At 44.8% G+C, this 24,348-nt stretch overlaps 1 protein-coding gene across 5 annotated transcripts; it reads right to left on the bottom strand.

Moving 5' to 3' along the window:
* Window positions 1–213: 213 nt before the first annotated feature.
* Window positions 214–21,162, bottom strand: LAYN (layilin). 5 transcript variants are annotated; one of them, XM_025356366.1, is made up of 8 exons: window positions 20,522–20,941; window positions 19,855–19,878; window positions 17,226–17,523; window positions 11,653–11,810; window positions 6,579–6,611; window positions 5,896–5,979; window positions 3,506–3,608; window positions 214–1,083 (listed from the first exon to the last, which is right to left on the bottom strand). In XM_025356366.1, exons 1-8 carry the CDS (start codon window positions 20,604–20,606, stop codon window positions 720–722), a joined length of 1,149 nt encoding a protein of 382 aa, XP_025212151.1. In that variant the 5' UTR covers window positions 20,607–20,941; the 3' UTR covers window positions 214–719. The 5 variants fall into 5 exon arrangements, with proteins under 5 accessions (XP_025212151.1, XP_025212153.1, XP_025212154.1 ...); XM_025356368.1 differs by lacking the exon at window positions 19,855–19,878 and having other exon boundaries at window positions 17,226–17,303; window positions 17,388–17,523; window positions 20,522–20,935; XM_025356369.1 differs by lacking the exons at window positions 19,855–19,878; window positions 20,522–20,941 and adding an exon at window positions 21,109–21,162.
* Between the last annotated feature and the right edge of the window lie 3,186 nt (window positions 21,163–24,348).

Genomic DNA, 24,348 nt, shown 5'->3' with positions numbered 1-24,348 from the left:
TGCCCAAGAAGGTCTTGAACTCCTGAACTCAAGCTATCCTCCAACCTTGGTCTCCCAGGGTTTTGGGATTACAGGTGTCAGCCACCGTGCCTGGCCTCATTTTTAGTTTTCAAAGTAGTTAGATATTTCCAAGTTTGGATGTCAGGAGAAAGAAAAAAAGGTCCCCTGTGTCCACATGCAGAGGAAGGGCTGTAGACACAAACTAACACTCCATTTCCTGCTCTTTATTTGATTTTATTCTTTGAAAACAACAGATATGAGAATTGCCGATGCGCAGGCCAGCCTGTGCTACCATACGTGGGCTTTGAAAAGATTCTGGATTGTCTGTCTGTGTGATGATATGTGCTGCTGTATAGAGCAAGGAAAACAGAACTTAGAGGTGGTTTTCCAAGCTCCACAGCCCATCTTTATCATGGCCAGGTAAAGCACTGTCCCTTAAAAGTTAGATACAAGCAACCAAGTGACATTTATTGAGACTCTACTATGTGCCAGACCTGGGCAAGTTACCTTCTCATGAGGTCGAGCTGGATGACTGGCTGGGATAAAGGATACAGCCAAAACGTGGGGGTCCAACAGGAGGTCGTGGGGACCACATGCTCATCCACAGAACCTGATCTAAGCTTGTTCATAGACCTTCTGCGTATTTTCCTTATAGAAAATAAGAGAATTTTGCTCATCATTTCTTTTCCATTATTGTCAGTTTCAGTTTTTTACATGTCCTAATAACCATATATTTCATTTTCCACCCATCCAGACTCCTTGCTCCTCCCTATTTGGTCTGGGGAGAACTCATAAATGTCATTGGTCACAAATCCACTCTCCACGCTCACCAGAGTCACAAACCCACTTTCTGATGGGTTCACAGCCATGTTGTCATAGTCACAAGACACATCATCGGGAGTGGCTTCTCCCGAACACACTCGGAATGAAATATTCTTCAGGTCTGGCCGGGTCTCAGCTAAGTCAGCTTCGCTTTGTTTTCTTATGACATTGTAGACCTCTAGGTCTGGGCTGTTTCCTTGGTGAGGAGAGGGCCAGATGGTGTGCTGCTTCTTTGTGCTAGGGTCTGGTTGCTCCCGTTTTCTAGAGAGAAAGAAAACCAGGGCTGGGTGTTTCAGACCAGGTGATTGAGAATATCTTTGTACTTCCTGTTGAGACCAGAGGAAGCAGCCCTGGGCGGTCACCCAGCTGCATGTCTCATCTATGTAACTTACAGGCCAGGGCTTCGGGGTGGGAGGGAACCAAACAGGGAGATGTTATGTTCAAAGTGACTGTGTATCTGTCATTCACGGCTGCCCAAGTGTGGGCAGGGTTATTATCCTGGGGTCCCCAGAGTCCCTGGAGGGTCCAGGGATAGAACTGAATAGGAAAAAAAAAAATACCACATTACAAACAACAAAACAAAACAAAAACAACAACTCAGCTGGGCACAGTGGCCCACGCCTGTAATCCTAACACTTTGGGAGACTGAGGCAGGCGGATCACTTGAGCCCAGGAGTTTGAGACCAGCCTGGGCAACATGGTAAAACCCTGTCCCTATAAAAGATATAAAAATTAACCAGCCATGGTGGCGCACACCTGTAGTCCCAGCTACTTGGGAGGCTGAGGTGGGAGGATAACCTGGGAGGTCAAGGCTGCAGTGAGGTGTGATGGTACCACTGTACTCCAGCTTGGGCGACAGAGTGAGACCCTGTCTCAAAAAACAAAACAAAAAACAAAACCAAAACAACAAAAAATACAACTCATCCATAAGTGAAATTTAGCATGTCCTTCCATTATGAGTGTAAGCAATAAAACAGAGCAGGATTAATAATATCTTTGATTTGATCATTACTAGAAGTTATAGATGTTTTCATATCACAGTTATAGATGCCTTGAAATATTTTACCCTCATCTCTACTTCAAAATTATAATAATTATACTCAGCACCAAATAAAGAAGCGTTAATAAAGGAGTACATGTATTACTAATCACATATTCATTTTTGGAAACATTTTGCTAAACTATATAACAGTATGATTGCTTCCTTTGCAACCCAATGTATTTTATTTTCTGCATTTAAAATATTGCTCTGGGCCAGGTGTGGTGGCTCATGCCTGTAATCCTAGGGTTTAGGGCAGCTGAGGCGGGCAGATTACCTGAGGTCAGAAGTGCGAGACCAGCCTGGCCAACATGGTGAAACCCATCTCTACTGCAAATACAAAATTAGCCAGGCGTGGTGGCATGCGCCTGTAATCGCAGCTACTCGGGAGGCTGAGTCACAAGAATCACTTGAACCAGGGAGGCAGAGGTTGCAGTGAGCCGAGACTGTGCCATTGCACTCCAGCCTGGGTGACAGAGCAAGACTCTGTCTCAAATATATATATATAAAATAAATAAATAACATAAATAAATAAAATAATAAATAAAACAAAATAAAATAAAATATTGCTCTGGAAGGAGTCCATAGGCTTCACCAGACTGCTGCAGGGCACAAAAAAGATTAAAAACCCTTGGGATAGACAGACACCCCAGCTTTAGAGTCACAATTCCCAAATCCTGGTAGTCAGGAAAGGAAATCAAGAACCAACTGCAGAGTAGGCAGCTGGAAAATATGCTTGTAATTTTTTGAGCTAAATTCTACTTTCAGATTCAAAGGAAAAAACTAATAAAATAATCCTAATAAGAGGTAACATTTTTAAGTGCTTAGTATATACCTATTCTGCAAGTATTAACTGCCTGAATCCTTATAGTAATCCTATAAGGAAGTTACAATTAACTGAAATAGATTTTTACATTGGAATCTTACTAATTCATCTCAAATTGGTCTTTAAAGGGAGTCAAATCTTAAATTGGGCCTTAGTTTCCCCATTGTAAAATGGGAATACTAGACATCTTCTCCGTACACCATGATGATGGAGAATAAAAAGGTAACTGAGAAGAGCTTTCAGTACTAAAAAAAAAAAAAATGGTGGCACATGATCCTGACCATATGCAGAAATTGTTGATGCTACCTAGTGTAGCTATTTTATAGCACTCTATACTTGTGTATTGAATTAAAAGAAAAGTCAATTAAAAGGAATTTGGCTCTTTCATTTTGAATTAAGTGGTTTAGTTTCAGATGTGTACCAGAATGCTTTGCAATAGTCATTTTTCATATGGCTCACTATCCATTCCTTCACTCAGTCCACAAACATTTTCAGAGTGAGGGCACACATGCATGAGAGCCTTTTTGCTGGGTGACGTGTGAGTGCACGGGAGGTGAATAATGCAATTTCACTCTTCAAGTTGTTTTAAAATCTTCCACATACACACAGTAAAGCATGTAAGATCATTCTGTTACTCACAACTAAGCACAAATGCCTAGTATTTCTGAATGCCCTGGTCTGTCAGAGAAGCTGCTCTCCAATCTGCAATGGTGATACTCTTGGTGCTGCCATGGGTTTTAGTGAACTAAACGGGGCAATATCCAAATCTCAAAGAGAGCAGAAGATGCAAAGGTTTGTACAATGAAGGTTTTACTTGCCTTCTTCTACAGCTCCAAACCCAACATACAACTGTGGAGACCACAAAGAGGAGGAGAAGGGGAATGCCAGGGATTAGGATGTAGGCAAGATTCAAGGCAGCTTCTGAAAAGAAAGAAAGCACATGATCAGCACTGGCTGTTTTTTGTTTTGTTTTTCTGTGCTTCAAACCAGGCTTAAAAAATGCATAATCATCAAAAACCAGTTGTACCCCCAAATCTATTGAAATTAAGAAATTAAAAACCAAAACAAACAAAAAAGCCTAATAAACACAGAGTATTCCAAAGAGCTCATTCCTAGGTGATTGAGACAAATCTAGCCAGTTAGCAAAGAGGCTTCTGGTTTTGATGAATGAGCATTTTCTACCTGTCCTAGTACCCTAAGTGATAATGAAAATCGGTTTAAATTTGTGGGTCTTCCAAATATCAGAAGGGCACTTTTGTTAATTAAGCTTTTTTTTTTTTCCAGAGAAAAGAGAGTCCCTCTTTTCTTGTCTTCCCTTAGTAAAGCAGGGGCTGTTGGGGCAGTGTTGATGCCTTTGCCTCTAAGGACAGTCACCGAGTTCCCAAGATGGGATGGGGGAAAGAGGGAAAAAGAGGCGGGCCAGAAGTCTCAGTGTCATTACCAGGAAAGAGGTCACAGAAAGCAAGTAAATTACAGTGTAAAACCTTTCCAATATTTCTAAGACCAATTGGATTCAGTTGGGTCCATGAGCCATGACTGTGAAGAGCACTTAGAGGCTTGCTTTTCTGAACTTTCTAGTCTTTTAAGATTTAGAACCAAAGATGTTCCCCTCAAGTGGCTTTGGGAGGAAGCAAGGATTGGAGGCTAACCCTCTTCCTACTCCCACTGACCCAAGCTTCCTGACTATCCAGAGGCTGTTGGCTCTTTTTCTCTGTGAGACTGCAAACCTGACAACCACTAAAAACCCCAAACCCTCAAAACCCACTATAAATACCACCATAATAACAATGAGCAATAGAGATGCCACCCACCTTTGCAGAGCACTTTGTACCTTTCTCACATATCTGTCATATAATAAAGAATTTGATGGGCCTTTGTCCCTGGTTCCTGGGAGAGAGGCTCTAAATCCTTGGACTCTCCCAAGTAACAGGAGTGAATTTGTTATTCATGAGCCCCTAGAACCATAAGAGAGTGTATAAGGAGATGACTCAGGATGGGGGCTGGCCATGCCAGAAAGATCAACCATGTGACGATAGGATTGGGGCTTTGAGCCTAGTGATATCAGCCTGACCTCTTTTGGAGACTGAGCTCCACCACATGACCAATGATAAAATCAATCATGCCTATGTAGTGAAACCCCAATAAAACCTCTGGACATGAAAGCTCTGTGGAGCTTCCTGGTTGGTGAATGCACTGATGTGCCAGGATGCTAACGTATCCTGATTCCATGGGGTCGGGGGTGACATGGAAACTCCTCCCAGACGTCCTGCTATGTGTCTCTTCATTAGGCTGACCCTGATTTGTATCACATACAATCAATCTAGTCATAAGTATAGTATTTTCCTGAGTTCTGTAGGTTGTTCTAGTGAATTATCAAACCTAAGAGGTGGGGGTCATGGACACTCCTGGGTTTGTAGCCAGTTGGTCAGAAATGCAGGTGGCCTGGGGACCCCCAAACTCACAGTCGATGTCTGCAGTGAGGGCAGTCTTGTTATGAGCTGTGCTCATGAGCTGGAGTGTCTGCGCTAACTCTGGAATTTAGTTTCAGAACTGAACTGCGCTATTGCAACATCCTATTTCATTTTATGGACACAGTTGTGCTCTCAGGTAGGTAAGAAAAATATTATTACTTCCATGATGCAAATAATTAAACTGAAGCACAGAGAAGTAAAGTGGTTTTTAAAAGTTGCCCAGTGACAAAAACTCAGATGTCCTTATTGAATTTCAGGGTGAGAGTGAGTTTGAAATCCATTAGCACTCCAATGTATTGTCCCATTTTCTTTTACCTTTTATGATTTAACCTTTTAAATGTTTTTGTCTATTTCGTCTCTTTGTTTTGCAGATGAATATTAATCATACATGTTATGCATCACAGCTTGGGTCTTTCTGCTCTTATTTCTCTACATTTTCTCTCTCAGTCCTCACTCCACCTTACCCCGCATGACCTCTCAGTGGTTCCCAAAGCTCCATCTTCATGCAAATTTTCCACCTGCTGTCTGATTTCCCCAGTCATCTTAGGATAGTTCCATTTGCATATTTCATTGATGAAACCTAGCATTTAGTTCAGCTTTTGCAAAGCCACACATGCCCTGTCTAGTTCTATTTTTAGGTAGCTATGGGAAAGAACAAAGTAGGGAATTCAACCTTGGGTAATTTGTGATCAAGGGAGCCTCATTATTCATCTTTCCTAGGAGAGTTTTGTACATACCTCTACTTTCTTTAAATGTTTTTTTTGCATCTTCCTCCTGTGTTTCTTCTAGAAGTACAGGTGTTGTTGGCTCTGTTTCCTCACCTGGAGAGAGACACATGGAGAAAGGCATGATAATTCTTTGAGGTCCTACCATGTTCAAATTGGGATGCAAAAAAGCTGTAGCAGTTTGGCCAGCACCATCTATGAACATAGAAAAGTAAAGGGTTGAATTTGCTTCCCTAGAGGGTTTACATTGTCTTTGTCTTTTTGGCGAGACCCTTGCTGTCAAGAATCCAGTACCAAAACAATCAACAAGCAGCTGACATCAAGGTACATAAAATACCAAGGTGTCAAGGGGAAGGGCCAAGGACTCACTTCTAGGGCCATAAACTATCAGTTTGGCTCATTTTTTTTGTCTCTTTAAATTATTCCTTTCATATTGTCAATGATGCCAAGTAACACACCAAACAGAATTTTTAACTGTTGCTTTTCAGCCGTGAGAGAAACAGACAACACTAAAAAATGACATGACTAAACTAGCTGTCATGGCTGGGTGTGGCGTATACCTGTCCCAAATGCCTGAGCTAATACCAGTAGTTTTTCTGTTGAATAATCTGGTCCAAAGGACATAGGGCTTTAAACCTGTGAACAGGGGCTATGAAACAGTCCCAGTTAACCCAAATCTCAAGTGACAGGCTTACCTTCAGGTTCTCTAGAAGGAACTGCTGGTTTCTCTGTAGTAGAAAGAAACAAAAACAAAAATAATAAGTAAATTTTCATGGCATCTGAATGAAATCAGCCACAGCCTCATGGCATCCATTTATTTGCTGATTCAGCCCTCCGATAAACTTTATTTGTTGTTATCAGATATCAGGAACTGGGCTAGTAAATCCAAAGAATTGCTTTTGCACAAAGACTAACCTACCCCAGCTTTATTTCAGTGCTTTTTTTATTTTTTAAAAAAATATTAGGCCGGGCGCGGTGGCTCAAGCCTGTAATCCCAGCACTTTGGGAGGCCAAGACGGGCGGATCACGAGGTCAGGAGATCGAGACCATCCTGGCTAACACGGTGAAACCCCGTCTCTACTAAAAAATACAAAAAACTAGCCGGGCGCGGTGGCGGGCGCCTGCAGTCCCAGCTACTCGGGAGGCTGAGGCAGGAGAATGGCGTGAACCCGGGAGGTGGAGCTTGCAGTGAGCTGAGATCCGGCCACTGCACTCCAGCCTGGGCGACAGTGCGAGACTCCGTCTCAAAAAAAAAAAAAAATTTAAAAACCTTTAAATATGATCATTTCCAAATATACAAAAAAGTAGAAAGACTGGTATAATGTACCCTGTGTACTGTCATGCAGCTTCAACTCCTATCATTGTATAGCTCATCTAGTTTCAACCATAATCCCTACTCCTCTGCCCTGCACTTCTGGCCTGGATTATTTTAAAGCAGTCTAAGACATTTTATCAGTTCATAATGGGGATGTTCTAGAGGGCAACAAACACTGATCTCCAGGTTGTGAAAGTGGTTTAGGGGCTGAGTAGACCACTGGCCAGCACCAAGGCAGAAGCTGGTGATCTAGAGCTCTGAGCTATTGCACATATTTCAAAGTGTCTCGAGAATATCAGGTTGTACAGACAATTGACATCAAATGTGTTTGCTTTTGACTGGGAGTGTGTCCACCTGTTGTATTGGCAGTGAGCCTCTTATGCCAATCAGGTGCTCTGGTGTTCGTAGGGACAGGGTCTTTAAGGGAAAGACCTTAAAAATCACTGTCCTAAGGCCAGGATGTCAAGCCCATTCTGAAGTTTCACTCAGAAAGGACATAAACTTCTAGTCATCTTCCTGTAAGTGTGTGTGTGTGTGTGTGTATAGGTGATGTAAATCCATTTATTTTTAAAAACCCGCTTACACAATGCCTACTATATGAGAGAAACTGTTCTAAGTTTTTTTTTTTTTGGGTGACAGAGTCTTGCTCTGTCACCCAGGCTGGAGTGCACTGGCACAATCTTGGCTCACTGCAACCTCCGCCTCCCAGGTTCAAGTGATTCTCCTGCCTCAGCCTCTGAAGTAGCTGGGATTACAGGCGTGTGCCACCATGCCTGGCTAATTTTGTACTTTTTTTTTTTTCTTAGTAGAGATGGGGTTTCACCATGTTGGTCAGGCTGGTCTCAAACTCCTGACCTCAAGTGATCCTGCCTCAGCTTCTCAAAATGTTGGATTACAGGCATGAGCCACCGTGCCTGGCCTGTTCTAAGCGTTTTATAAAATCAAACTCAATTAATCCTGATAATAGCCTTGTGAGGTGGCCTTATTATTTATTTATTGAGATGGAGTCTAGTTCTGTCACCCAGGCTGGAGTGCAGTGGCGCGATCTCTGCTCACTGCAAGTTCTGCCTCCTGGGTTTACGCCATTCTCCTGCCTCAGCCTCCTGAGTAGCTGGGACTACAGGCGTCCGCTACCATGCCCGCCTAATTTTTTGTATTTTTTAGTAGAGACGGTGTTTCACCGTGTTAGCCAGGATGGGAAGTGGCCTTATTATTATTCTGGTTTTGTACATGAGGAAACTGAGATTCAGGGAGATTAAGTAACTTGCCCAAATCTCACAGCTGATAAGTAGCTTTAAAGGGATTTCAACCAAATACATTCTAATGAAAATTAAAATAGTCAGGAGACATAATTGTGCTAGGTAGCAGAGATAAAACAGCAAATAAGAAAGAATCTCAGCCCTCTAAGGAGCTTATATTCTACAGGATGGCCATAAAATCTGGAAATACAGGAAAATATTAATGAACATTGATTTTGGGATATTACACTGGAATGTGTAATAACATGATCTATTCAATGCATGATCTATTCATATTGTTGTCCCTTCATACTTCAATCCACGGTGCAAAGTTAAACACGGCACATCAATGCAGCATTCCCATCAATCCCTGCACCTGCATCTGCGTTGCCTCATGATTTGTTTCTGATATTCACTGAATATGCCTGTGCCTTTAGCACACCCCAGAAGTAAGCAAGTGTTCAGCTATGGCTAGCATGCCGCCTACTCTACATGATTACATCCTCAAATCTAGTTTTATATATTATCATTCACCCAGTTCCTTGCCACTCTGGCATAATGGGATGATGTCCTCCCCTGCCGGAACCACAGGAGTGAGCTTCCCCAGCCCATCAAGTAGTGAAACAGGTAAGTTTCCAGACTTCATGCCAATCATTAGTGGAGAGGACAGCCTTATAAATAGGCAGTTAAAGTACTGTATGTGTGAGGTGCTACGATCCTTATAGGAGGGACACCAAACCTAGCTTTGAGGGGCTCTGGAAGGCTTTCCAAAGGAAGTTATTTTTTTTAACTTCTTATTTCAAAATATTTTCAGATTTACAAAAATTTGCAAGAATGGTACAAAGAATTATCCCATATTCTTCACCTTATCATTTTATCACATTTCATTTACTTAATTATTCTCCCTCTCTCTTATCTCTCCTCTTTCTGTTTTTGTATCACATACACATGTTTATGTGTGTGTGCATACATGCATATATATATATACACACACATACATACACATACATAACTTTGTTCCTGCAAACAAGTTGCCAACATGGTGCCCCTTTACTCCTAAAGACTTTTGTCCATATTTACAAAGGGAAAGGGGCCTTTTCATATATAACCACAGTACAATGATCAAAACCAAGAAATTAACATTGATGTAATACTATTTTTGAATCTATGATCTCATTCAGATTCTACCAATTTTCCTACTAATGCCATTTATAGGAAATCATCACATCATGGTCCAGGATCCAACCCAGGATCACCAGTTGCACTTAGCTGTTAGTAGAGAAGGTGTTGTCTAATCTGAAGCCAAAGGGTGAGAATGAGTTGGCTGGGAAAGGGGTGTTTCAAGCACAGGAAACAGCAATTAAGAGCTCGTGGGGAGTTCCATTTGGTACAAAGGTGTTGGAATAGGACGGGGAGAGGAGTCAGAGTGGTGAGAATTGAGCTGGACAGGTCAGCAAGGGTCTGGTCGTGCTGATCTCTTCTGGCATGCTAAGGTGTGTAAACTATTCTGGGCATGCGTGGCCAAAAACAGACAGTGTCTTAGTTTTTCTTCATGTGCCCACCTCCCTCTGTTGGATCCATTCTCTGTCCTTCTCTGTGCCTTGGGAGGTTGAGGCCTATAAACTGTTTCAATGGGGCTTCCTTGTTCCCTTGTTCTTTGGTCTCTGATTGGACTTAGCCAATGAGAGGCAAAGGCAGAAGGTCAGAGGATAGGAGGAAAGAGAGGTCTCGGTATTTATTCCCCATGCCCCCATCCCACATCAGCATGGTTTGATAGTAGCTGCATTTCGTGGTCATAGCTCCTGTTGGGCGGGTCCTCTTTCATGACCCCAAGCTTTTCCTTGGTTCTGCTAAAATCACTCCCTTCTTTTACTCCTTCAGTCCTGGGAGTAACAGTTTCCCACTGTAGCTAGTCCCTGGATATTTTACCATCTCTTGCTCTTTGCCTACACCTCAGCAAATGTCCTTTTTATTACACTTTCCTCATTAAATCCTTTGTGTGTGCCATCTTTTTCCTGCCAGGACTTAGTGTAACTAATATAGGCAATAACAAAAGTAATGAAGAATATGATTTTTTTTTAAAAGTACCAAGTCCAAAAATAAAAGGATATTAAAGCAAATTTCAAAATCTCACATTTCAAAAACTGTTAAAGGAAGTGCAAAAATTTAAACCATGGAGCTATTAATAATACAATGTAATTCACAAAAGTGATGAAAAGCCAGTTTGTAACAAGTGCCTTGCTTTCACTGCTTTATAAAGGTGACTTGCTAAGTCAGTCTAGGTCTTTGCAATCTCCCCACCTGAGACAACACTGTACGGTGGGGAGGGCCAGGTCACTGGAGAGAAGAATTCATCAGAGAGGATAAAGAGAGAGAAAAACATCTTTTAGCAGCAAAAATTGCCACCAAGCCATAGTCCAGTTCAAACAATTTTAAAATGACAGGATTACTTAGTCCCAAACTAGATAGAATTAACAAGTCACTCTACTCCTATCAAGAAAGAATGCAGAATTAGGGCTAAGCAGTTGGCTTTAGGGAGGTGAGAAACTTCAAAGGCAGATTAAGAATCAGTTCAAGTTCAAATATGTCAATTGTAATGGAGAAGTCTGGGAGACCCAAGTACAGTGAAACTACAGGCTTGTAGCCAGTTTAAAACCCTAACAGATCTGGAAGCAAATGTAAGTTGAATTTGCAACTGAGAGTTGAGAGTTTAAATCTGCTCATCAAACTACCTGCTCTCTCTGCCCAGTGAAAGTGCAGTTGGTGTACTTTCTCATTTACGTATGTATCATGCTTCCTTAAAGCCCCAGAAAATCATCTTACTGAGCTGTTAGAAGACTTGTAAGAGCAATGGCCAGCTTATTCTAAGCCCCTACAGCCAACCTCACATATGGAAAGAGTAATAATTTGTGGCTGTCCACTTAAAGGGCTTTTTTTATTTCCCGATGTTCTTGTAAGACTTGCTTTATCACACATAAATTAAATCTTTCCATCATCTCTTCTTTTAACATCAGATAACCTTTCCTTTGCTAGGATTACTCCTCAGTGAGAATTGTCATTACATTGCCCTTTACAAGAATTCCTAAGGTTTTATGTTGCTGGCATTTGCAACAAGCTTTCTCAGAGACCACATGACACATTCTTGGTACTAGCAGCTGCTCATGAAATAAGGGAGGTTGAGAATTCAGCCGCATCGCTTGGGAGAGGATTCATTACCATCAGAATATTTGCAAATGAAATTGTTCTTCATGTTGCACCGGTCATCATTCCACTGGAACATGTAGGGGCCTCCGATGCCGGCGGGTGCCGATGGCTGATGGTACATGACCACGCAGACCTCGCTGCCGCAGGACGGCTCATCCACATACCAGTTCCTGTAGGAAAAGGGATCAGCAGTGGAGCAACTGGAGAAGGATTCCCTGAGACTTCAAAGCCTTTGTTTTCCCATCAAGTCCCACTGAGCCATAAACATAAGATTCTGCCTCAGAACACGATACAGAGAGAGAGGGAGGAATTGAAGTACTGCCAGTAAGCAGAACCACACGCATTCTCCTATGGACATCACAATCAATCATCTGACATTTGCCACAATCTCTTTGCAGGGAGGAACATGCCACCATATGATGTCTGCAAAGTAATTATGAGAAAAAGCAGCTAGCAAGGGCTAGTCTGGATGATCTTATTTCTTTCTTGCTTTTTACTAATTGGGTTTATTTGTCTTTTTTTTAGATCTCAGATGCACTGAGAAGAGACATGGCTTATCTCCTCCAGAGCTTGCCCTGCTCGCATCTCTCCATGCTTTTCAACAGCCACCAACTGCCTTTTCAGCCCTGGGAAGTAGATAAGAAATTCAAGCACATGAGTAAGACATTCCAAAACACAGAGGCTGTCAAAACAGGTAAAGGGGTGGGGACAAAAGCAGGAGGACCATTTGGTCTTTTTCAGTTTTTAAGTTGTTTCCACTTGATAAGGCTGATGCCCCTCAGCCTCCACCTCCAGATGTCTTGTCTTTGTCTCCCTAGCCCCCCAGAGGGGTGCATTAGCAACCTTACACCACTATCCAGTGGCACCTGAAATTAAATGGTGCTGCCACCCAGTTGGATATGTGGGTGCCAGGGAATGTGCTTGGATCTTATGGAGCGTTTACATCTGTGAGTACCCACCCCATATGCTGACTCAGGGCTGGGCTTTGTAACCTGCCTGGTTAGTCGCCTGAGCTGTTTCCTTCTAGGGCTCAGATCTTGCCCTGATGCTCAGAGCAGGCAATGCCGCTCTGCTTAGCTCTTGTCAGAGCCCTCTCCAGGAAAGAGACAGCTAAGAGACAGCTCTCCCTGTAGCACCACAGTAAGGCTCGGCTTGAGTCCTGTGTTGCTGTCTACTAAAAGGAAAATCCTTTGCTGCACTCACTGGATTGAATTTCCTGGAAAATAGCTTAGCTTACAATAAACACTCCTTGGATACTATGCCTGGACAGCTGGGGGCACCTCATTAGTTATCTCCAGTCCAGATTCCAGCCTGTTGGGCCCCCTACCCTGACTTGCCTTGTTCCCCTCTCCACTGGCCTTATGGTTTTACGTTATTTTGTCTTATAGGTTGAATATTATGTCTGGCATATGATTTCTGTACTTGAGCCAATTTTCAGACCCAGAACTCACTGATAGAGAGGCTAGGTTTCCAGTAAGAAGGACCTTGCAACACCATGGCAGGTGCACATGGTAATAACTTCCCGTTTTTCCCCTAAAGGGACCCATGGCTATTTCCTCCAGTAACCATACACTGGGGAAAAGAAGGAATATCCAAATATTACAAGGGCTGTCAGACACAGGCTGCAAGTTCACATTAATACTCAGACTTAAAGTGTCATCAAAGCTACCCATTAGAGTGGGAGCATACTGGGGACAGGTATTAAATAGAGGTCTGGCCCAGGATCAGCTCAGAGTGGCACCCAAACAGTCATCATTCCCCAGTCCCCAAATATATGAACTGAATAGACGTATTTGTTAGTTGGTACAGTTCCACATTGGTTCCTTGGCCTATGATGGGCAGGATGAGCTGCGTCGTCTCTTGGTCTACTTACCTGTGGGGCAAGAGCTATCACGGTGGAGAATGTCAAGTGGGGAAGCCTTTGAAACTGCACTCCTCCCCACCCCTGCCATGATAATAAATCAACAACAACATCTTATCCAGGGAAAGATGGTAGGAAGTAGTGTCACCCTTAAAGACCCAGAGAATCTAAGAGTGGTGTTCCCCATCGTATCTCTAGTTAATTCACTAGTCTGACTCCTGAAAACACCAGGCAGATCCTGAAGGTGATAATAGAGTAGCACAAACTCAACCAAGTGGAAGCCTGATTGTGGCTGCCTGTGCCATAGGTGGTGTCTTTGCTAAAGCAGGTTAACATGGCCTTGGGTACCTAGTATGCAGATCTGGTGAATATATTCTTTTCCTTCTGTATCAGAAAGATAATCTGAAACAGTTCGTTGGGATGGACAATAGTATATACTTATGGTCTTGACTCAAGGCTACATTAATTTTTCTCGTCCTCTGTCATAATATGGTGTAAAGAGATCTGGATTTCCTAGACATTTTGCAGAAAATCACACTGACCTACTATATTGCTGACATCATGCTAATTGGAACAGATGAGCAAGAAGTGGTTAGTACACTGGATGCCTTGGTAAGACTTATGTACTCCAGAGGGTTGGAGATAAATCTTATGAAGATTCAGGAGCCTACCACTTCAATAAAATGTGTGAGTGTCTAGTGATCTAGGGAATACCAGAACATCCCCTTCAAATTAAAGAACAAACTATTGCATCTTGCAGTAATTTGAAGAGAGAAGCATAGCACATGGTAGGTCTCTTGGGCTCTAGAGGCAGCATATTTCACACCTGGAAATACTGCTCTGGCCCATAAACCAGGTGACATGAAATACAGCCATTCTGAGTAGGATTCATAGCAGAAAAGAACTCTGAAGTAGATCTAGGCTGTGTGCAAGCAGATTTGCCACTTGGGCCGTATGATGCAGCAGCTCCTATTATTAGAGATGTCAGTGGCGGGAAAAATAACACCATATAAAGCTTGTGACAAGCCTCAATGAGAGAATCACAATGCAGACCCTTAGGATTTTGAAGCAAGGCCATACCATCTGTAGCTGAAAATTACTCACCTTTTGAGAAACAGTTCCTGGCTGGCTACTAGGCAAGGAGCACCAGAGACCATGTAGTACAACCTGCCCATCATGAGCGAGGAACTGTCAGACACACCTAATCGGAGATTAGGCAGGCCTGGAATCAATCCATTGTAAGACGGAAGAGGTATATCCAGGACCAAAGAGCACTGCATGAGCAGGTAAAGCAGACTTCCATGACATCTTCCACTGTTGGACCAGACCCTCTTCCTTAGCTCACACCTGCGACTGCATGGAGGAATCCCTTGTGACTAGCTGATACTGGCAGCCTGAGCCTGGTTCAAGGGTAGGTCAGCTAAGTATGGGAGTACAGAGTGAAATGGACAGTAGCTGCACTGCAGTCCCACTGAGGTGGCCTTGAAAGACACCAGTAAGGGAACATCTTCCCAATGGCCAGAGCTTTAGTTGGTACATCTAGTTAACCACTTTGTAAGGAAAGGGAAAGTATTGGAGATTAGAATATATAAGAACTAGGGGTAAGGTAAATAGCATGCCCAGCTGATCAAGAGTCTAAATGGAAATAGACTGGAAGATTGGGGACTAGGAAGTTTTGGATAGAGGGATGTGACTATACACAGAGGAGTGAACATAAAATATGCAACTCTTTCCATCAGATATTAAAGACCACCAGGGTACATCTACTATAGAAGAGGCACTGAACAACAAGGGAGACAAAATAACTCAGCTAGGTAATGCCAGCTAGCCTGTTATTAGCCACCCCAGTGCTAGTACAATAGATACTAATAGGTAGTGGGAGAGATGAAGTCTATAGATGGGCTCAACAGATTGGCTCTCATTCACTAGGGCTAATCTAGCTATTGCTACTGCCGAATGTTCAACTTCCAGCAACAGAAACCAATGCTAAGTGTCTGACACAGCACCAACACTTGAGGACACCAACGTGGCACTTGCGGCAAGTTGACTACATGGGACTTCCAAAAGGGGCAATAATTCACGTGCCTTTTATACAGTCCTATGTTCCCAAGAATAAGAATACATGGGTTTGGGAGCCGAGGGGTGGAAGCAGGAGTAGCCTCGCTTTAGCATCACTGGCAGTGACCCACTTAGGAATCTGTGCTTCTTGTCTCTGCAACACTGGGATCCGGAAGCTTAGAGGTCCTGGTTCCCACAGGGGACTGTCAGAAGATACAAGAATCTTATTAAACTATGAGTTATCACTGTCATTTGGACACTCTGGGATCCTTGTGTCCAGGGACCAGCAGGGAAAAAGAGAAGACATTATTTTGGCAGGAGGTAAGTGACCCTAACCATCAGGAGGAGATAGGCCTGCTGTTATGTATTATGGGCAAGAAGTTATCTATTTGGGTACCTCTTGGAATTCGCTTGCCCAATTTTGATGGTCAGTGGAAAAGTGCACAAACTCCAGCATGATAAGGGCAAGGTGACTAGTGCCTCAGATTCTTCAGACATGAGGATGTGGATCATGCCACAAGGTCAACTGTTGAGACCAGCAAAGGGAGAGGGAATCTGGACTGGCTACTAGAGGAAGGAGGTCAATAAGTACCATCTGTGGCCCTGGGACCAGCTGCAGTGATGGAAAGTGTAGTTCATCCTACTAACCCTCCTTTCTAAAGTTTCTCCCAGGAAGACAGGCTTGTGAGAATCCTGGAGGAGCTACTCCCAGAACTTATAAGAAGATGTGCACCTGATCAGTCTAATGGGTGGACTAAGATAGATGCTGATGTGCTGCCTTAAATGTAATGGTAAATACACACACACACACACACACACACACATATTTAGTTGTTAAATTTTTGGGGGGGTACATAGTAGGTATATATTAAAGAATATATTTTAAAATCTTCCTTCTTTTGATGAGTTTAGACCTTTCCCCTATGATTGTTCACCATTAGATTTTTTATTTTATAAACTGCCTGCTCGGTATTTTGTCTCTTTATATTTTGGGGTCTTAGTATTTTATTGACATAAACTCTTTATCATAAAAAGATATTAATTCTTTGTTGGATTTGTGACACGCATTCTCCTAGTCTCATGTCTGTCTCTTAATTTTGATATTTTTTAAATGTTTGTCTATGTCACTGCATTTCTCGCATTTCTCAGGGAGGGATGATGGCAATGTCACGCTGCCAGGGTGGGGGGATGAGTGAGTCTTGATGCCGTGGGTTTAACAGGGCCCTATACACTGCAGGCTTCCTGAGGTCTTGGCCAATCCACAGAGTTAGATCTTGGCTCTGATTTCTTGCCAATTATTACAATTCCCTCTGGACCGGAGTCCTATCCTGAGTCATAGCCCTATGGATCTTCAGTCTCTCAATGAGGTTCTGGTCCAAAAGGCTAGAGAGCCAGAACAACTGGCTTCAAGCATTGTATGCTGTTGAAACAAGGCTGCTGAGCTGCAGTCACCTGAACAGAGCTCCTTGGACATCGGCTGGACCTAAATCAAGGCTGAGTTCACCAACTGCACTGCTTAGGTCAGCAGCTATTCTGGTGCTACTTTCCCTTCAGAGATCTGCCTGGTTGGTCTTCTCTTCCCCACTGATCCGACACTGTGGATCCAGCCTGCCTCTTTTTTGAGTTATGACAAGTGAGTCAGCTGCTGTGGGTTCCACACACTTACCTAAATTGTGATATGCTGCCATCAGTCCAAGCATAAAGGTCCTCGCAGGCTGTGCTATTGCTTTGTTTCTCCTCACGCCTCCTGAGCCCAATCCAGAAGTCACCATCAGAGGGCAAGAGGTTTTCAATGAACTTTTCTATTAGGTTCTGTTCATCTTCAGACTCGATGCTGACTAGCTGGCCTCCATCCCTCCTGCAGGCTTCTTTGGCTTCCTCAAAGTTCAGTCTTCGAGAAGTATCATGGAAGTAAATGACTTTATAACAAGGCCTCTGTGTCCCTCCCCGGCAGACTGGCTGCCCTAGAGAAAAAAAAAAGCCAACCTATTTCAGTGTCTCAAAAAGTATACTGGGGCAGGGATGTGTGGAGGCATCTGAAGGAAGGTATCCCTGGGTAGGAATTTTGGTTACCCATCAGTAGACTGTTATCATGTCAGCTGGGGTTCTCAGAGCAAATTAATACTCCTTCCAGCATGGAGATGTAGTGATTTAAACTCTGATGCCTATATTGTGTAGGGACTCGTGTTTGTTTGTTCCATTACAGAATATTAAAAAGCAAATGTTTTATTTTGACTATCCTTTAGAAGAGAAGTAGATGAAGATTTATGGTTTCACTGAAAGGCACATAAATAACACTTTCATTAGGGAGTCTCAGGGGATAATGTGGCTTAAAGAGGGTGTCTGGTGGTTCTTTAAGGTAAGAGAGGCCTCCTGAAGTCAGGCTGGGCTCCTCTATTCTGGAACCCTCTGCCTGTGCAGCAGGACTGAGAATTTGCCCAGTCTCTGGTGTAAGCAGAAGCTAAGAGCATCAGATCCATGGGGTTTTCTGCTACTGACAGTCAGCCCCCTATCCTAAAGGCAACAGTTAAGGTTTACTGAACTCTTACTATGTGCCATAAACTATGGTAAGGGCTTAACATTTACTTACATACTTTATCTCATGTAACCCTCATAATAGTCCCGTGATGCAGATACTGTTTATGGCTCATTTTACAAATGAGAAAACTGGGGCTCAGAGAAGTTAAGTAATTCGGCCAAGATCACACACTGATCAGCAGCATCACCGGAGTTAGAGCCCAGATCTAATTACAAAATCATGCTGGTACCAGTGAACTAAAACGCTAGCTCCCCGCTGCACTCCAAGCTCGTGTTTTACTGGGAGCCCATGTAATGTGTCTTATCAGACTGTCCCCTGAAGGGCTGAAGATCATCTCAGACAAACAGATGGGATTTTACGAGGAGTCAGTAAATCGCTCACAGTACACACTGCTCTAGCTTGTGTCTGTGTGACTGAAGCCTTGCTGTAACGGAGACACTAGCCTCATCACTCCTTTTATTCAATCACCATTTATTGAGTGTACACTCTGTGCCTGGCACTGTGCGAGGTGCTGGGAATACAGGAACAAAAGCTACTTCCTAGCTCACAGGAGCACACAGCATATGTTTCCGGATTCACATGTTCAAAGAGAAAACCACGTATCGACGCGGGGAGTAGTCACCCTGCAAAGAGAAAGCCAAACTGGGCTGTGGGTGCGAACTCCTGCCACAGTGCCTGGGGTAAAAGATTTTGGTTTGGGAATCTCCTCCCAGAACTTCTGGCATGTTCTCATTTTCCCAACTTGTTTTGCAGCTGTGTAGGGAGCCAGAGAGCATTCATTATTCCCAACACTGGCCAGCATATAGGGCAAGGGGTCACAGACACATAACTCTATTATTAGTGCTAAATGAGAAAGAGCACATACAGATTATCCAGGAAGCTCCAGTGAGTCTTCATTTGCTATTTCTTCTCTCATCGCTTTCATAAAGGAATTCTCAATGAGCAACAAGTTATAAGAGTTCCACATCTGCTCCCTTTTCCTGTCATTATTTGGCTATTGCTGATAATAGAGAAACTCTAACTAGACTGGTCCAGCAGCACATTAGGAGGGCTCAAAAGTCAGACCTGCTTACAAGAAGGCATTCAGAGAGGCTGAGGCAGGGATGCCCCGGGGGAAGGAGGCTGGGCCAGTCACGCTTTTGCGATTCCTCAAAGCTGGCTGCAAATTGGGCAGCAGAGGGGGGGCAAATGAACCCCCAAGAACTTATCCAACCTGGCCACCGGCATAACATAAGCTGGAGTTGAATTTCCTGACAACCCCCACTTTCCACGTTGGCTTGTCAAGGGAAACAGAACACCTTAAGCGAGTTTCTGTATGGTCCAGCCTGGCCACACATCCCAAGTCTGCGGGTGACTGCCAGAGACAGTCAGACCTGGAAGGAGGCCCGCTGGCCTGTCTGGTTCTCCTGCCTTCAGGAAGTGTCCTCCTCTTCTCATTTGCAGGAAGGGGAAGGGTGGGAGGGCCTTCTGTTCCCCGCGACCAAGAACCGAGCCCACGCAGCCCTAACTCAAGCAGCTCAATTCAGCTTCCCACCTCTTTTGCCGCCCCGCGCCCCGCCCCCATCCTGAAACCAACTTTACATTCTTTAAATTAGTTTCGCAAGCCGGGATGCCGGAGTGGAGAAGGTTTCCAGTCTCCTCTGTCCCATTTGGTCAAGCTGTTGGCACCCGCAAAGGGGATCTGAGAAAAGGGCACGGATGTTCTCCCCCCGACATGCAGAACAACTGAAAGAGGCCAGAAGCCAGAGCACCGTACCTCCTCTGAGGTCCAAATCCGAGGCTGCAGTGACACAACAGGAGGAAGGAAGCAGAGAGTCATTCCCCGGAGTCAGGCAGGGCTCGTCCCACACTAACTGGAGTTCTTTCCCGATCTCTAAGCGCTCTCATTCCAGGCGCTGGACCCAGCCATGCAACCCTCCAGAAAAGACGAGGAGTAACAGGCAGGATTCCCACGGCACCGCGGATCCAGCATCCCTACCCCGCTGTCTCTGCAGTCGCCTCCCCGAGCGGGCGGTAGGCGGGGGCCAGCTGGCAAGCCTGACCCGCGGGGGTGGTCCCAAGGACTGACTCGATGTGTGTAAAGGAGTTGGCCGAAGGGGCACCCACTGGGGCAGGTTTGTCCACTGCCCCACCTCTCCTAAATCCTCCAACCCACCCCCATAACTCTGGACTGGCAACGGGCTTCGAGCGTTCCAGGACGCGCAGGGAACTGCACGGCTGCGGGAACTGGCGCGGGTCTCAGACGCCGTGCGACTGCTCCCTGGAAGCAGGAGACTCCGAAGGGCTGCGTCTGGGAGTGGGGCATGGAACGGCCCCCTAGTCCCATGCGTGGCGGCCCAGAAGAGGGTCAGCAGCTGGGGTGCAGTGAGTACCTCTGCCGAGCTCACCCCAGCACCAGCCTCCGCCCCAGCGCGCGCACTCACCGCTTAGCAGGCGACCCGTCGCGGCCCGCAGCCCCACCAGCAGCAAGGCCAGCACCACGGCCTGCAGCGCGGTTCCCGGCCTCATGGCCCGACTCAGGTGCGCCTTCCGACACCCGGGAGCTACGGCGGTGGAGCGGGCTGGCGGGCGGCGGCGTGCGCGAACACTGCAACCGCGGCAGCAGCATCTCCTGGGGACCGACGGACCTCACGGGAGGAGGGGGGAGGGCGCGGAGACAGTTGGTCGCCCCTCCGCCCACTGGGACGTCACTGCGGGGAGGGCAGCCCCGCTGGCCGGCCCGCCCCCGACAACCTCCTCCAGCGAGGATGGCTCCAGACACTCGGCCAGCCAGAGGAGAGCGCGTCGCAGAGGGGGGCCAGCTCCCCGCCCCACTCCGAGCTTCCCTGGGAGATCCCGCGTTTGCCCGAGACACTGGGCGGAGGAATACTGCAGTCGGGCCCCTCTGCAATCTGCTGACGAGCACAGTGTGCCTAAAACTAGCACATCTCACCCCTCTCCGCCGGACCTTAGCCAAGTTCGCCAGCTGTGCGGGTGCAGCCGGAGGGAGAGGCGAGGCGTGGATTCCTACCTGGGGCTCAGCAGGCCGCAGTCCCGGCACGAAGGGCGACATCTGAGCAAGGAAAGGTCGATGCAGAGAACAAACACTCACGCAGGCAGTGTGCCCACCGGCCAGGAAAGTTACGGGACACCGCGCCGATGGCGTCCAAAGAACGTGGCTGAGTTGGAGACTTCCCCGCTGAAAGGAGAGCGGCTTCTACCAGAAGCCAAAAGATGTCCCAGATCCCAGAAAGGAAATGATTCTGTTTTTTTTTTTTTGTAGGGAACGGGTTGGGAGGTGGGGGTCATAGTTAGAGAGTTCAGCTTTGGCCCCTCGCCCCCCAGGAAAGAATAAAACTACAATCTCAGGAAAAGCTTTCCTAACCTAGCCCTCAATGTGTGCTTCCTCTTGTAAACTCCCAAAGTAGGTGTGTTTCACTTCGGTTTCGTAAACGTAATGCTTTTAAATATAGTCAAGGCCGGGCGCGGTGGCTCAAGCCTGTAATCCCAGCACTTTGGGAGGCCGAGACGGGAGGATCACGAGGTCAGGAGATAGAGACCATCCTGGCGAACACGGTAAAACCCCGTCTCTACTAAAAAATACAAAAAACTAGCCGGGCGAGGTGGCGGGCGCCTGTAGTCCCAGCTACTCCGGAGGCTGAGGCAGGAGAATGGCGTAAACCCGGGAGGCGGAGCTTGCAGTGAGCTGAGATCCGGCCACTGCAATCCAGCCTGGGCGACAGAGCGAGACTCCGTCTCAAAAAAAAAAAAAAAAAAAAAAAAAAAAAAAAAAATATATATATATATATATATATATATATTTTTTACTTGACTCTATATATATATATATATAGTCAAGTAATAGAGTGAGCCGTCTGTCCAAAGATGAAGGCACTCAGTAGCACACGGTGAATCTGACTTTCTGCCTTGTCTGCCACACTATGCTGCTGTGAAGCATAGCAGAAGCCCCATCTGGGCCGCGACCTCTGGATTTTGGTTCCAGCTTGCTGTTTCTTAGGTACTCTTTCTGCTTTTCAAACAGCCAAGAAAGCAGTGATGCTTCTAAGGCCTCTAGCCACTGCAATTCTAGACAAACCACCTGAATACAGGCTGGCGGTGAGAGGGGAGTGGGATAAATTTCAGTATCAGCTGAGAATATGGGGGAGCTCTGCTGTGGCACGTTAACAGCTACTGTGGCAGGATGAGGCCTGACCTTTAATGGCAAGATCATTTATAGTCCTTCCTTATGTCCCAGTTAGAATATGTCAATGTCACATCCAACACACATTCTTCTTAGAAATTCTTGGTTATCAAAACAACCAGAGAGAACTGTTATAGTGAAAAGAAGCACTTGAGTTGGCATTTGAGGTTCTGTTTCAGATCCTGCTCTTCTTCATTTAATGTCTCTGTGGCCTTTGGCGAGTCCCTTTGCCTAAGTGTCACTTAACTGTTGGTAACATTAACAGTTGTCTTAAGAGTTTTGTGAGTGTTTGATAAGGCAAATATATATGTAAATGTTCAGATATCTAGGCACTTAATGTCAATTGTAAAGGATTTATTTCTAATATTATAACATCTGCTTCAACTTTAAAAGCTGTTACTTGGGTCCACATAATTAAATCATGTCCCGACTTCTTGCTTTGATACTCTGGACCTTGGTTTCAGATGGACTTTGTTAGGGTATACAGTCAACCAAACCTGGTAGATTACAATAATGCCCCAATTCTCCACACCTCCCTGTACCCATATCCTTTACCGTATGACTTTGTAGTTTCTCTTACTAAAGAGGCAGAGTTATATTTCCCCACACCTTGACTTTGTGTTCAATCGTGTGATTGTTTGGCTAACAGAATCAATCAGTTCTGAGCTTAGACCAGAAAAGGCCTCATATTTCTTTTTCTTCTCTGCCACTCTCTGAGAGGAACATACCTTCGATATCCCACTGGTCTATGTGTATCTCTAAGAGGATGACAAATGGAGCAGAGCTACCTCAGGCAACTGACAAACTTGCAGTAAGAGGCAGAGCTGCTCTAGGTGCTGTAGCTTGAAGCAGAGCTGTCTGGCTAAGCCTAGATCAGCCAAACTAGATCACACAAACTGCAGATGTGTGAGCAATAATAAATGTTGTTTTAGACCCCTTTGTTATGCAGCATTGTTGCAGCAATAGCTAACCATTACACTTGGCAATGTAGGGAGTTATCACCAGGGGAAGGCTGGTTGCCAAGAAAGTTCACAAAGTAGAATTTTTCTTGGTAAAATTACCTTGGTCCAGGGTCCAATTCCTAGTTTAACGTGCTCAAACCCAATCTAAGACACTAATATATTTACACATTGAGAAATAGAATTGTCAGGTAAACTAATGTTTGCATTGGCCTGTTGAACACGTACTCTCCCTCTGGCCAAAAAAGATTTATCAGCATGGAATCAGAATGAAAAGAATTAGTTATATGATTTACTAGTTTAGGCTTTGATAGCCTGCTGTGTCCATCTTCACAACAAAGACCTATCTGTCAGGCAGACAAATACATCAACCAGACAGGGTATCCTTTATTCTTGCTGGTACTGGGAAGAGGCTGCCAATTTAAAACTTTAAAAATTTTCATTTCCCAGGCCTGACTTCCTTTTGTTCCAAACATTTTTCTTCAAATAGTGTTGTGCCAGAACCTTGTCACTGTCCCCTAATATCCATTCTCCACTTCTTTTGGCGATAGAATCCCTGAATTTTAATTAGACAGAAGCCCCCTCCCCATTTTCTAAAGACTATTTCCAGCCTCCCTCACAGCCTGATGTGTCTTTGTGATTAAGCTCTGACCAATGGGTCACCCAGTCTTTGGTTGGCACAGTGGATGGGGGCTGCGTCTCATGAAAGCTGTGTCCAAGAGTTCCAAGTGGAGGCCAGTAGTGATGGGAATGGTGGCCTTAAATAGAGCTGCAAACTCTGGGTAGCCCTCTTACCCTAAATATATGTTGCTTACCCAAGAGTCAGACTCCTGAGATTTCATCATTGGTAACTTATTTCCTTGGATTACCCATTGTTCCTTTTATTCAGCCTTCTTTTAAAATGCAAATATTCCTGGGTGGATAATAAACATATTGCTACTAAAGCTTTACTATAAACACTTTCCAGTTCTTTCTTTCTGACAGAAGGGGGCCTGGATTATGCTAAGATCTCTTGAAGGAGGGATGGGGAAGAGCATCTAACCCTGAGTAGGACTGCCATTTGGACAATGCAGAAGGGACAAATCCTTAATCTTTTCTTTTCCATTACATA

This window comes from Theropithecus gelada, chromosome 14 (genome assembly GCF_003255815.1).
Source record: "Theropithecus gelada isolate Dixy chromosome 14, Tgel_1.0, whole genome shotgun sequence".
Classification (NCBI taxonomy): domain Eukaryota; kingdom Metazoa; phylum Chordata; class Mammalia; order Primates; family Cercopithecidae; genus Theropithecus; species Theropithecus gelada.
This window is presented reverse-complemented; position numbering and strand designations above follow the sequence as displayed.